Below are 15781 nucleotides of genomic sequence, written 5' to 3'. Positions count from 1 at the left end.
TACCATGCTAAAATCTTTCAAAAGTTGTCATGATAGAACTGTTTTTGAACAAACTGTTTGAGTGAACAATTCAATGATTAACTAATATAAACAGTCACCTGTTTTGTTGATGAATGAATCAATGTTTTTGAACTGGTTGAGTAAATGATTCAGTGACTCATAAAGTCTGCCAAGTCATTTGTCGTGACCTACTTGCATAACAATGTAACCTGCAGAAAGAATCACTTAATCCTCCACTAATAATGCACGACTCCACTGAAATTACTAAACACAGACAAGTAGAGACATAAACAGCACTAGACCCTTATATAGAAACTAAGAATGCAGTTTAATGTATTTTAAATGTCAGCTTTTAAGTTTTCTCTTTTAATTGCAATGATTTCTCTTAATATATTTGTAAAACTATAATATATATATATATATATATATATATATATATATATATATATATATATATATATATATATTCCACACCATGCATTGTTTACCCTTTGTTTGTGATCTTACTCTACTAGAAAAATAATTTTAAAAAAAGATAATTAAATATATGTGCCAGAGTGTTTTCTGTCCACATGAACTCAAAGAGAAGCTCAGTTTAGCAACTTTGAGAAGGTGAAGACAGGAATCATTTCTTCTTTTAGTTTCACAAAAGGAGGTCTGGTTTAATCATTGAACACACTCACAAGACACACTTCCACAGGATGGTCCTGATAAGTGCCCCATCATCCTCCATCTCATCTGCTTATCTCACTTTAGCAGCAGGGGTCTCGCCTCGCTGGGGTCTGTAAATGGCAGCACGAGTGGGGTATTCTTGGACCAGCACAGGCAAGTCTATTGATCTGGTTCGGCCACCAGACTTGGCAGGGGGTGGTATTGTCATTAAGGTGCAACCTGTATAGCTGTGGAATCAGTTGGTAGCCATTTAATTGAGGATTACATGCTGATGACCTATCCTCCTCATTGGAAATGCATCATGGGAGATTGATATTGATAACGAACAACAACATCTGTCACTCACACCAGTGATAACCAAGGAGGTCTATAATTCTAAAGCTATCCGTTAGTCCTCCCATTTATCCCAATGGCAGTTGCTTGGCTGGTGATGGACCCCTTGGAGGTGCATAATTTGAAATCTGCCATCCTAAATTTTGAGACCAGCAAATATGACAAAATATATAATACAAGTCAAATTAAGCTTTCACAACTGTGGATATTTGCTCAATTTATTGTTGGAATTGTTTCAGATCTGCATGGCTTTTTATGTCTTTCCTTTTCTTGTTTGATATTCAGGTACTCAGATGTCATTTTAACAGATTCTATACAACAATACAAGATGCAAAAAGTAATTAACCCGGCATCTGCAGTGGTGTGATTTAGGATTTAGAGCAAACACCCTCATAAATCAGTATGGAACTGGATTCAGAGTAAAGCAAATGCAAGTTGATTTTATGACAACAAACAATATCCATAAAATTCATCAAGCACTGTGTAATCAAAAGACTCTTCCACTGCAGCTGTCTGATTCATCCCTCAAATGTCTACCTGCCTCTAGCTTTCATCATTAGAAAAGGATGCAACTAAATAAATGCTATTATTGGTGTGGGCCTTTCAGTCACTAAGAGAGGTTCATACATATAGATTGCTTTCTAAGGAATATTAAGTCTTTGAATGTTGATTAATGTAAGCGGTTGATTTTATTAAAGGGCATCAGCAGTGAAAAGGTTTCAGGGAGTCTGAACAGACCTGCAGTGACATGCACTTTATTCAATACCCAGCCTTAATATTTCAAATTCATAATACTGTTTGACTTGAGTTCAAAATGATAGAAGCAGAATTTTACAGTATGAATTACACATTTATGTTTTAAACTACTGTTCTAAAGTTAGGGGTTGGTAAGATTTTTAAATGTTTTTTAAAGAAGTCTCAAATCTTCATAAAAGATTGCAAAATTCAAGATGCATTCTCATTATACGAAGGTTGTACATTTTATTACTATATAACATTCACACAGTTGCTGTATTTCTGTTTTCTTGAAGACACCACTGTCTGGTTCGGAAAATTCTGTACAAAACTTCTGCTGCTGGCAATTTATCACCATCATAGATCTGCAAATGGTGAATAAGCTCTTGGATTACAGGGTTATTTGTCGTAATTGCTCAAAATGCTACATATAATGATATGATATTGGGTCGGCTTCAGACAAAGACTGTCCACAGATTAAACAGAAGCTCCGCCAAGAGAAAATGACACATTCAGGCTCACATTGACTGGATAACAATGTTTTTAAAAAGCAGAACAATTACAAGTGCATTTTCTGTATGGCATGAGTAACATGACTGAGGAAAAGGGTTATGAAAAGCTGGATTGGACAATGATCAGAGAGGAATCAGTACTGCTGTGGGAAGAATTCAGATCATTCAGTGAGAAACAAATAAGGTGAAGGGACACAGGTGATTGCTGACATTTAACCCTCTTGAGCTCGACTTATGCTTTAGGTCACATAAATGTATATGTTAAAATAATAGTAATAACAGTAATTTTGAATTTAACTAATTTAACTGAATTAATGAAGTCCAGAGACTCCAAACTTAAGTAATGCTACATTAAAATGGTGTTATTAAAGTTAAGTTTATTATACAGTTTTCAGAATACAGGGAACGTCAGTAGATATATAAAGGCCCATATAAAAGTAAAGTAAAACACATGGGCAGTTCTGACTGAAAAACTCATTTGCGTTTAGTAGCAAGTTTGGCAACTTTGAAAGTGTTTGCAAAGAAATTGAGTTATGTAAGAAATAAAAGCAGTTTATCTCATAAAGGAACTGAAACCACTTCAACATCTTAAAGAAGGGAACATTATTAGATATGGTCTAAATAAGCACTATTTCAGACATGGTTCTTGTAGCACAAATGGTCTGCAGCATTCAGGTGATTAAAAGTAGCTTGACATATTCACAGCAGTGAATAAGGATGAACCACCTGAGGAGGAGGATTTGTGCTGCTCTGTTGCCCATCTTGCCAGCTTGCAGCTGCCGCAATGTTCAAATACAAGGAAGCTATGTAAAATTCATACAATTCAATCCATTTGGCAAATCAGTATTCATGGATTCCCTGTTCAAATCAGAGGTACATAAGAACATAAGCATGCTCTCAAAAGTTGAAAAAACAAAAAAAACAAACAAACATGTAAAACACTGCAAAGAAGAAGAATACAGCCTCAAACCACACTTTAAGGTATGATGACAGGCTTTAATTGTTTCTGTAATTCACAACGGTTGCAGACCAAGGGAAGCCTCTGTCTTTTAATCCAGTTACAAATAATTCCTAGGCTCACCTCCATTCTAAGCCCAGGCATTTGTTTCTATGACAACAGCTGCGTCACGACCCCAGAGAACACTTGATCAACGTACTGCCATCTTTAGAAGATCTAAGGTCACTACTTAAAGCTTGGATAAAAATAAACCTTACAATGTATGTATTGAGTTTCTCAAACACAAAGCGATTCAGTTACACCGGTAGGTCTTTGTCTGTGTGAGACAAGTTGCCAAATCCATCAATAAACACAAAGCAGCAATTGGGACGTTGTTCAAACACTAAACTAATATTATGGCAATGTTATGTATCGCTTTAATATGTACTGATATAACTGAATAATCTCCCACACATAAGACTTGATCTCCAGTTTTGATCTCACACTGTACAAACCTCTAAACTGAAAACCAGAAACTCTCTGTTTGGCATTTTATGAAGGTTAGAGGCTCTAATGGTTCATTCTAGTCATAAAAATGCAGGTTTGGCCTTGTGTTACTCAACCCATCTATACGTGTTTGCCCTTGTCACTCGGCCCAGGTTGTAGTACTGCTCCAGCTTGTTAATTTATGGAATAAGGCTCTCCCTAGCTTACATTGGTCCTTGCTCTTCCCAGTTCCATATTAGATGTCATTCAGGCACAAAGCCAAAAACATCTGATTCGAGGACATGCACCACTTCATTGCCCTTCTCACAAAGCTGTTAACATCTGTCTTAAGTCACAGACTCTATAGTGCTAAACTGCACTTTGATTAGCTTTATTTTAAACGATTAAAAAGAATGAGAGCATATTATTTATTTGATTTGCCTGGTTAAAATATGGTTGTCAACACAGCAGCTTAAGTTTAGTTGATTGTATGTTTTTAAAAATTACAGGACTGAGCAAGGTAATAAAATAAATGAAAATATACAAATATGTAGCCAAAAAATTACACATTATACAGCACATGTTACCATTAGCAATAATGTGATAGAATCACTTAGTAACCTTATCTAAGTAAACCTTCAACTAACGTCATGACTGTTTGCACCTGGTAACTCTCCCATGACACACACAACCATATGAAAAAGGAACACGATGGAACTATATACCAAGTACTGTGTACATAGAGCAAATGCCACCCACAGGAATTATGTCACCAGGATGCATAGCTAGAAATGCATTCACGTACAAATTGAAATTTACAGAAACTTTTTTAGAAGTCATATGGGCCTAATATAAAAAACAAGATTTACGTTTGCTCTTTTATAAACATTCTGGACCCCTGTTGAAAAAAATCATATGCTGGTTAGGTATGTTTTGAAGCAAGGTAGTTTTGAGCTGGTTTAAGCTGGAGTAACTTGCTCAAGACCAGTTTAAACCAGCTCAAACCATCTACCATGCTTCAAAACATAAACCTAACCAACATATGCTGGTTTTCAGCATGGAATGGTGGTGATTTCATTGTGCTTACATAAGTGCTTGTAATTATTATTTTTTTTTTGTACGAACGGAAGTCAAAATGACCTTACAGTACATACCGGTAACAGAGAACATTTGAATTCCGAAGTAAATATCTACAGATTTTGCTGTTTCCTTATTTTTAACGATTTCATAAAAGCCTTTCAATATACATCTATGAGCTTTTAAATTATTGATGAACAGTACAAGTCAGTTTTGACTTCATTAAAGAAAACATATTTAATGGCCAAATTCTCAATGTGGAACTACAATGTTAATAATTCTGAAGAGAAATTCCATTCCAAGAGTGAGAGAACACACCAGTGCTCCCATCTATTAAAACACACACACACACACACACACACACACACACACACACACACACACACACACACACACACACACACACACACACACACACACACACCAATCACAATAACTCAACCCAATCAAATCCAAAGCTAACTTTTTAATAGTATTACATAATACACAACATTGCTGTAAGTCATTTTTGTTAACAAATTGTGTGACTAAAGGCTTTCCAAGTATTACTATATTTTAAAAGAGTGTCACTCAGTCATTTTAGTGTTAAACACATTTCAAACAGCAGTCTGGTCTAGTGCATGTAGAAGAACAATTTAAAATGTGCTCAGCCTTTGAAGAGCTCTCATTAATTCCAAGAAATGATGGATGAAAATTGCATGTGGTGACATTGGAATATGTGGATGTGCTTTTTCATAAGCTCAGCTGTGACATGTGGAGTCCAGAAATCACCAAGCACAGATATACGGCTACTGCACCAAAAAAGAATTGATACTTAAAGTATAAATCTATAAGACTAAAAACATAATTGGATTAATCAAGTGCAAATGTGCCCTTTTAAGATTTTAAGTGTGATGATAGCTAAACCAAAAACTGCTAGTGGCTCTAATTTTCCAATACACCCTAAACTTCACACCATTCTTAATCTCCTGAGATCATCAAAATCATTTAGCATGAAAACAGAAGATTAACTTGTGACTTAATATTCACCTCCATGCCCAGCTCAGCACAATGGCAGCTGAATTCACAGCAGGCGAGAAAACATCCTCTTGGCATAATAACTTCAAGCATATCTGCATCCTCCAGCTGTGGTCGCCTTAGCATTCATGAGCAGTGAAACATTTTGCATGTCACTGAAAATGAAGGGCCAGCATATTTCATTGGAGGCCAAGCATTAGACAGAGCGGTACAGTAAGATAGAAGACAAGTATAGTTTGGATCTTTGAAGTATGCCATCAAGGGAAATTAGAAATCAGTGCCTGCAGTGATCGCACTCGGCTTAGGCCTTGACATAAAAAATGAATCACTTTCTACCCCCACACCAAATCTCCATTTGACAGAGAGAGTGGGTGCTCTGCCCCCTTTAAAAAAATCCCTTTGATTCTCACACCTGAAAGAATCCTTCCCTCATACACTTCAGTCAGGTATCCACTCACTTCTCGTGTGTGTTTGGCTCTAAAGTGCGGAGGAGAAACAATGCGGCATCTGAAAACTGTGATTGAGGGCTGCACTGCATGTCACTGCCAGGTTACTAAGTGCTGGTTTAATGGCCACTTTAGTCAATAACTATATTACCCACCTCCACAAAACAACAGGAGCCTCATGCACAGAAAGTCTGATAATAACAAGCCATGAGAAAACACTAGAAAAGGGGGATAAAACTTAACTGGCTGTACAATTTACCAAAAAAGGATCACTATCCAAAAAGATCTCTGCATTAACTGAAGTGTTTCAGGAAACCCAGTATGTTGTAAAATGAAATGTGAGCTGCATAAAAAGCCAGTGCACGTTTGTCTCCACAGCTCCGGGACAAAGCAGGAACATTCTTTTTCTTTAATCGATCCAAATTATTGCCTACAGCCATGGTCTGGGACACATCAGGATCTAACTCGATTTCCTGTCACTTCATCAATAGGTCATAGAACAATCCTTTTTCAAAGAGCCATAAGACACTTCTGCTTATCATGACACAAGAACAGCTTGTTAAGAAAAAGGCACTGATAAGGAGAGTAGTAAAAGCAGTAAGCCAAAACACAATAAACTTGAAAAGAGCAATGATGAGATAGCATAAAATTTTTGAAACCATGTTCTAGAAGGTGTTAAGATCTCCAAACACGTCTTTATAACTTCAATATATACTAATTTGCTGGGCTAGTGTACCATTCAACTTAAATGCTATACCAGACCAGTACTTTTAATGGTATAATGTAAGCATATTCATAGTACAAATATGCCCTTTTGCTTCTTTGCTTTTACCTGAACTGACTAAAACTGTAGAGCTGCAGGCAAACGTCTTCAGTGACAATCCTGGAATCAAACCAGTGTTGTTACTGTTAACTGAATACTGAACAATACTTAAATAACACTATAGGGGAAATAACTTTATAAATACAAATAAAAAGTAAATTTCTTACATTAAAGATCCTTTCAATAAAATAAAATAGCCTTCCAAAATAGTATTTAAATTTTTAAATAAGAATGTCTTTAGAGTGGTATGAATGAAATTTGCCATGTCACTTTGTAGTGTTATTTATCCAACATGTCAGATTAGAGAAGTGCAGTGCCTTGCAGGTGATGTTCAGTGAGGAACTAAAACCATGGCAACTAGACATGGCTGACATCAATAATGCGGACTAAAATTAGCATCAGTCCAGAGAGCAGGTGGAGGAGGAAATCCTCCATCCCTCCACCCACCAAACTAAAGACACTCAGACAATGAGATCGGACATCTGTAGCACCTCTTTAACTGAATTTCAAAGATCTCTTTATGCATGTTCCACAGGTCAATTAACTGTTCACCTAGGCCAACAGCGCCCCCTTCAGCTGACTGCACTTCAATTACAAATAAACTAATTAAAAAATAATAAATAAGTAGCCATGTAAGCTAACACATAACCAACAAGATGTGTAAATTTTGTAGATGATACAGAAGGTTATCAATTGTGGATAAAGCTAAAAATACAAATCTGAGTGGGAACCTGCTGGAAGGAAAAGCTATCTAGATGTTCCATATCTGGAAAACATTCCACTCACCTTTTACCTCCAGGTGATCAAACTGTCAAAATGACAAGTGCCATTGTAGCCGGAAGTTCTCTGCGGGGTAAGAAAAGACAGCAAAATACACATGGGGAGAAAGAGAGAAACATAGGGCTTAAGGCTATCTGAAGCTTTTAAAATGTACAATGTGGCATTAACCATGGTTTTATAGGCTAGTAAAAATGTGGCAGGGCTTAAGGCTATCTGAAGCTTTTAAAATGTACAATGTGGCATTAACCATGGTTTTATGGCACGGGTTTTTACTTGGCAAATTGATTACCATTTGTATAAGCAGAGTTTTACCACAAATACCATTAGTGTAGCAAGACCATGGTTAATTTGTGGTTACCGTGGTTTAACTATAGTAACCACGTTTTTTTGGTTTTATTCATAGTAAAACCATGGTTAATTTTTAGTAGGGGCAGTACTACATGCATATGAGAGTCACCTGATGCTCTCTATTAGAATAAACTGCATGAATTGCAATGCTCCTCTTTTTCTGTCCTCTTATATTCTGAACAATAATATTATTGTAATGCTCCTGAGGCCCTGATACATCAGATTCACTTTTATAGGACTAGCAGTGAATTCCCAACAGGTGTTTGCAGTGTGCAGATGTAATGTCATTAGGCAACTGCAACAAAAATACACACTCGTTGAAAAGTATCACGGGATATGCATTGTAATACTACAATATGATAAAAATACATGCACTGTTGGAAAAGGTATCGGATGAAAATCCCCTGTGACGAGGCTATAAACAATGAAAGTTGAACCAATGTCACTTGGAGACAGTAACAGACTGGATTCAGACAAGTTTTAAATGGACAAATAAAATACAATTAATGAGAGATTAGTCAAGTAAATCACACTCAGGAAAGTTATTATAGTTTGGAAATTTTATTTACAATTATAACTGAGTACACTGCTTTTGCTCTAGATTAATCTTTTTCCCCCTGCAGAGAAATTGCTCAGATGCATAAAAATAGATGCTACCAATGAAAGAGTATATAACTCATGAGTGCTGCTTACTAACCATGCCACTTTTAAACAAAGTCTTAATGGATTTATCCTTAATCATCTTTTCCCATCAGAACATAAAAAGGCACACAGATGAAGTGGAATAACAGGATATTTTAGTCAGCAAACCATTATATAGAAGGACTGCAGGAGAAACCTAAATAAGCAATGACAATAAAATAGCAGATCTCTATTAATTACTATAAACACTTTCATGAACATACAGACACAGTTAACCAGCCAGAAGTCATCAGAAGATTCAATCAGTGATGATGAAAAAGATGATCTTTTCAAATGCATAGTTCATATTCAAGGTACATGCACATCCCTTTTGTACAAACAATTACTAATACTTTCAAATAAACATAACCTTAGGAATCTCACCCTCTCATAAGTGAAAAAGAAGAATAGAAGCTCAATGAATAATCAAGGCTGGCTAAATCATCCAATGTTCATCACATCTCCAACACGCTCCTATAGTGTTTACAGTTCCTTGTCTGTGATTGGTTCCTCTTCGATCTGCTGCAGTACTGTGAGATCACATGGCTGTGGGCTGCCCAGCTGAAAAGAGAGAAAAATCATCATTAAAAACATCAGAAATCACTTGGTGAACTATGTAAGTGAGCAGCATATATTGCAGAGATGTGTGGCCTACTTTTGAGTCGCACATAGCAGGAGTTACAATAGAGCTGTTGGTTTCGTATTCTGACTTCTGCTCCTGCTTCTGAGCCTCCCAAATCAGACCTGCAGTTAAAGCACTGCAAACACAAGATGAAAGAACACATTGTTAGAAAGATGGAATCCTCCATGTAATGTTGTATCGCACACTCACCTCCATATAAGAGTGAGAGAGAGAGAATCATAGCTTGAGGTCAATGGCAGCAGCATAAGAGGATATGAAATTGAAGTAATAACACCAGCCGAAAGGACCAGAAATAACCCGGCAACAAGATTAGCAGGAGGACAATGCAACGTGAATGAGAGGATGAGCAGAAATACAAATGATTGGCATTTGGAGAATGACGAGGATGTGCGAGGGATAATTAAGCTCTAGATGAATCACATACAGCTGCGCTGAAGGTAAAGGCATTGGAATAAATTCAGGAGGAAATTCAGATTTAAGAATGAAGTATGCCCACTGATAGCATTATTTATTTACAAATACTTGTCTGTGCTGTTTTAGCTCTCGATTCACTATATAAATATGCTAAACGCATTATGCACAGTGCACACTCCCAGTTTTAAGTGCTAAGCTATGGAAGATACAGCAGATTATTGCAATTTGGAATACTTCACTGAGACTTCATCACTATGAACCAGACACATAAACTGCATGTTAAAATACATAAAGTGTGTTTGATTACAGAACTTTTTTAGATATATGTCCCATTATACTCAATTATTTAATCATCATTTTTGACCCTGGACCATAAACTATTTGAAGCAATAGCCAAAAATACATTGTACGGGTCAAAATTATGTATTTCTCTTTTATGCCAAAAATCATTAGGATATTTTGTAAAGATCATGTTCCATGAAGATATTTCCTACCGTAAATATATAAAAACTTAATTTTATATAAGTAATATACATTGCTAAGAACTTCATTTGGACAACTTTAAATGTGATTTTCTCAATATTTAGATTTTTGTGCACCCTCAGATTCCAGATAGTCAAATAGTTGTATCTCAGCCAAATATTGTCTGATCATAACAAACCATACATCAATTGAAAGCTTATTTAATGTATAATGTCAAAAAATCGATCCTTATGACTGGTTTTGTGGTCCTGGGTCACATTTGATTAATTATACTTGCAAAATGTACATAGGCATGTCTTAAATAGAACTCTATAATAGCGCAATGTTTACTGCACCAGGCAGCTAATAAATAAGGTTCACTCTATAATTCTATTCTAATTTGCATATACATGACGTGTGTCTACGCTAAAAGTGGTGCAGTGCTAAACCAATATATAACTAGTAAAATTACGACGTATGTGTGGTTGGTATAAAAAGACATGTTTCTGCGACATACGATGGGATTTTTGGCACAGATGCAATCAAAATCCTCATAGTACAACAATGTTATAAAAGCAAAATCACAAATATTTCAGTTTTGGCAGAAACAGATTTTTGTAGTCCAGCCTTTAGAATGCATATGGTTTGTTCTTGATGGTTTATGCTCATTTAAGAGAAATAAATGACAGTCTTTCAGGAAAGAAAGATAAGTCACAGAGCAGTGCTGTCAGTGCTGTTATCCATGAAGCAGCTAGAATTGGCATTTTGATTTTCTGGGTTGACATTTTGATTGAGTTTATACATGCACAGAACAACTGATTAGAATAATCGTAAAAGCAGGCAGAGCACATTAGTCAGGTTAGTCACTGATGAAGCCAGGCTGGACCTGACCTCCGAGTAGCCTTAACGCTCACCTTGAAACAACTCAAATGATAACAGAGCCCCAGGGACTCGATGATCATGGCTGCTCCTTTGCCCAGTGGTGTATTACAGGATGAACATATTTTCCTGCCACTCACTGACCTAGATTACAGAAAACATCATCTGAAGCCCAGCAACACAGACTTACACACAGCCCATGGCTCATGTGGGGTGAAAACACATTTTGAATACAGCAAGAATATGGGAGACACATGGGAATGGTTGGGTGGTATGGTTTAGATCTGCAGTTCTCAAATGGCTTTGTTTCACAAGCCCAAGAGAGTATCAAAATAGTTTATCATACAAAATGTCAACAAAAATGTATTATGGTGCAGCCACATCAGCAAAATTTCTGTGAAATTATACAAGCAAATAGGTCCACTTTTCATTGACAGTAGTGTAGCACAGCTCACACATACAGTATGTCACTTTGAAACAAGCAGCTTTCTGTTGGTCAATGCAATTTGTGTGACCAACTTGAATCTTGAATCTGATGCAAAATCTGTATTTGAAAAACCTCCACCCTCAAGCAAAATTCCAGATCGCACAGATTCCTACTGAAATTACGTAATTTTGATCATGAAAATACACAAAACTATGGTAAATGTGACAGCAACTTAAGTGTATTTATTTATTAGCTAATCACATAGAACAAGCACCAGGCCAAAGGATATATTCCCTCCAAAACTGACATCTGATTAATCTTTTGTTTACTTGTTTTCCAGTAAAATATCTGCATATCCTTAAAACAAGATTAATTTACATGAGAAGCAGTACTGCATAACATATTAAGCGATTGGAATATGGAAGTTGAAGCCTTTTGTTTTGCTATCCAGATTTAGTCTCATTTTATTATTCTGCTTTCATTAACCTACCAGTTGAGAACCACTGTTTTAGAGTGTTTAGATTACAATGACAATTTCCTTTTTTTAGTGAAGAATACCTATTCCGTGGTGGAGCTCGAGGCTCTGGCTCTGGTGTAGCTGCAGATGGGGACCAGGACTGCCTGAGGGAGCTCATGGACTCAGATGACTGCAGAGTTGCAGACCCTGGACGTCCACTCTGGTACGACGAGGAGCCGGAGAGGGACGAATGAGGCCGGCTGTAGTCTGGTATGGACGAGGTGCTGTTAGATGTGCTCCATGATGATCTCCAAGAGGAATGAGGCATATCGAGGTTATCAAGAGACTCGCCTCTGCAAGCAAAGTGAGCTTGTCAGTCTTTATGCTTGAAGCTCACATCAATTGCATTTTTCTCATTGCTTATTTTATTTGATAATTTTGTTGCAAAGAAAAATGCTGCTGTCCAGTACTGACCTCCTAATGGGCAGATCAATCGGTTCTTTGGCGGTAACACTGGCAGCACTCTGCTGGCGAATCCAGCTGTTGTCTGTGTTCAAGGAAGTCTTCTTTCTCATTTCATGAAGGATCTGCTGCCTCTCCACCTCAGTCTGAGAATGAGGCTCTTTCTTATAGTCTCTACTGAACTCACCCAGACCACCGCTCGCTGCTCGAGCCAACAACAGACACAAATCACCATTAACAACAAAGTGGCAAGTTGTAAATAGACTTGGTAGACATCAAGAGCAAAAGCAATCGATTTCAGATATTCTTCATCCGATTATATATAGTGGGGCCTGAATGTTTGAGACCACAGTGGATATCTGGGATTCAAAATATAATTTAAACCTGGAAATAAACCAGCACAAACGGTCAGATGTTCTTAAACACAATTCTTCGAAAATCACTCTAATATGGTAATTTTGTGCTCAAAATAAAGAAATAAATAAACAAAAATTTTTCCTCATTATTATCAATGTTGAAAACAACTGTCCTGCTTAATATTTTTGTTGAAACCATGAAACTTTTTTTCAGGTTTCTTTGATGGACAAAAAGTTGAAAAGAACAGCATTACAGAATATTTCTGTAACAATGTAAAAGTCTTTATTGTCACTCTAGATCAGTTTCATCCTTGCTGCATAAAAGAATCAATTACTTGACAACAAACTTTTTAACGGTAGTTTAATGCATATTAGATGATTGTAAGAAAAAAATATTAACTTAAAGAATTTGAAAATAGATGCATTTTCACTAGTGGTCTCAGACTTTTGGACCCCACCGTTTTTATAATACAGTTTTTAAATCAAATGCACACTGATCATGTGGACACAGGCTCGATTTCAACTGATTTTGCTGCCATTGCATCTGTCAAATTTGCATAAATCAGGCCGAGCTGATTGGTTGGTCTGATTGATTGGCGTTGGTTGAGCCGTGCACACCTCTCTCTGGATCTCTGTATTTCATGGCATTGAGAATGCTCCTCCTCTCAAGCTCTAGCTCACTCGCTGCCTGCTCTCTCTGGATCTGAGTGTTTTTCTTTCGCCTCAGTTCCTCTTCCAGCAGCCATCCTGCCAAACCCCTGTGTCTGCCGTACACACCTGCAGAGAGCCGCAGACTCTACAGCACCAAATCTAACTCCAGCCCTTACAATGTGTGGCCCACTGACAACATGCTCTTGAGGAATCTGACACGATGCTGTCTCAGCTGCTCCTCATTTGTCAAAAGAACAATAGAAGCACATAAAGGTTTAGAGAAAAGATAAAAGCTGCACTGACCTTTAATATCTGGTTTTGCAACCTCATCAAGTTCTGGAGTTGATTTGGAAATAGATCTGCAAACCAAATTGGAAGAAAAAAAGATGACTCCGTCTGATAAACATACAGATGAAAGATCTTAATCATGTATAAATCCTATATGGATGCATAGCCTGAAAGCACAATTAATTAAATTGTATTTATTAAATACAAATGGGAGTGCAAACAGCAGAGTCCTATTACCTGTGTGAGTAGGATAATTGAGGGTAAACATTGGTATAGCCAAAGGAGTCCACCTTACTGTGGCCAAACAGCAGAATCAGCACAGACAAGCAGATGTTCATTTAGTCATGATTGAACAACATTAATAGAAGACAAATTAGTCTGGTTAATAATGCATTAGTTTAGTAAGACTAAAAAAAAGAATGGAGATGGTATTTATTAATAGAATGTTTATTTTTTGTATGAGTATTTTATATTGCAGTATCAGCATGTATCAGCATATATACATTTTTGCTGTAAAAATTATGAAAAATGTGTTTTACACTAACAATTAATATGTTACTATAATAAATTACTAAACGAATTCTACACTGATACACTAATATAATATTACAAAAAAATATATTTAAAAAAGCTGTTCTTTTGAACTTTCTATTCATCAGAGAATCCTGAAAAAATGTCTTTAACGTTGATAATAATATGAAATGTATCATAAGCATCAAATCAGTATATTAGAATGATTTCTGAAGAATCATGTGACACTGAAGACTGGACATTTTAAAATATATTAGCATTAGAAAATTAGAAGTTATTTTAAATTTTTTGAATATTTCACTAAATTTGTAAATGCAGCCTTGGTGAGCTAAAGACACTTCTTTAAAAAAAAAAAAACATTTAAAATTATTACTAACTACACTTTTCGACGATACTATTAAATAACAACGTGGTATTGCTTTTTGGTAAGTCACTGAATTAAATATTCTATAAATGAAAGTTATTTGATCTTATTTCGTTATATCACCAACTCTAAATTTAGACTTGAATGAATGAATGAATAAATGAGCCGAATACACCTGTGACCATACTTCAGCTAAAATTACTGAAAATTGTATTTCTTTAGCATAACAACATCATTGTTTCCATTCATTTAACAATGCAAAGCAGCCCTGCTCACTGATACATACATATCAGCCGACGCATAGAAGGTATTGAAAATTTATAGTGTCATGCTGCCCAGCCCTAACACAGACAATGTTAGTTTAGTCAGGTCACTTTGGTATTTTAAGCAGCATTTGTCAAGCATGATATTCAGTGCCATTCCTTCATGTTATTGTTCTGGAAGTAAACAAAACTGACATGCATGCTTGAGGAAATACATATCAGTATGCCACAGATAATGAGAGATGGGACAAAAATTAAAGTACTGAGACTGCTGAAATGATCAAACTCACTCTTGCTCCTGTCTTCTCTTCTGCTCCTCCAGTCGCCTCCTCTCCTCCTCTCTTCTATTCCTTTCTTTTTCCTGAAGGAGGCGCTCTTCCTCTTCTCTGTTCCTCCTCAGTTCCTCAAGGTGCTCTTGTTCCTCCCTCTTCCTCCTCTCTTCCTCTAAACGCAGCCTCTCCTGTTCTCTTTTTTTCCTCTCCTCTTCTTCTCTCTTCTTCTTCTCTTCCTCAAGGCGCTCTTGTTCTTCTTGTTTTCTCCTCTCTTCCTCTAAACGCAGCCTCTCCTGTTCTCTTTTTTTCCTCTCCTCTTCTTCTCTCTTCTTCTTCTCTTCCTCAAGGCGCTCTTGTTCCTCTCTTTTCCTCCTCTCTTCCTCTAAACGCCACATCTCCTGTTTAACAGCAATCAGGAGATTGTTTCTTTTTGGTGTTTGACAGTGACAGTGTATAAAATAATAG

General features: G+C 36.6%; 1 protein-coding gene across 12 annotated transcripts in view; it reads right to left on the bottom strand.

Annotated features, from left to right (window-relative positions):
- Positions 1-8711: 8711 nt before the first annotated feature.
- lmo7a (LIM domain 7a) overlaps positions 8712-15781 on the bottom strand; it is a 44318-nt gene continuing 37248 nt past the window's right edge. For 7 of the 12 annotated variants that reach the window (XM_042731318.1, XM_042731319.1, XM_042731323.1 and 4 more), the window contains 9 exons: positions 15335-15714; positions 14124-14180; positions 13902-13957; positions 13566-13724; positions 12604-12793; positions 12231-12482; positions 11281-11389; positions 9503-9605; positions 8712-9408 (listed from right to left, as the gene is read on the bottom strand). In XM_042731318.1, the coding sequence (XP_042587252.1) occupies positions 9386-9408; positions 9503-9605; positions 11281-11389; positions 12231-12482; positions 12604-12793; positions 13566-13724; positions 13902-13957; positions 14124-14180; positions 15335-15714 (1329 nt within the window). In that variant the 3' untranslated portion in view covers positions 8712-9385. The remainder of the gene's footprint in view (positions 9409-9502; positions 9606-11280; positions 11390-12230; positions 12483-12603; positions 12794-13565; positions 13725-13901; positions 13958-14123; positions 14181-15334; positions 15715-15781) is intronic. The other 5 variants (XM_042731325.1, XM_042731329.1, XM_042731320.1 and 2 more) reach the window with 4 other exon arrangements.

Source organism: Cyprinus carpio, chromosome B9 (genome assembly GCF_018340385.1).
Source record: "Cyprinus carpio isolate SPL01 chromosome B9, ASM1834038v1, whole genome shotgun sequence".
NCBI lineage: Eukaryota > Metazoa > Chordata > Actinopteri > Cypriniformes > Cyprinidae > Cyprinus > Cyprinus carpio.
The sequence above is the reverse complement of the archived record's forward strand: the minus strand, read 5'-3'. Positions and strand labels throughout refer to the sequence as shown.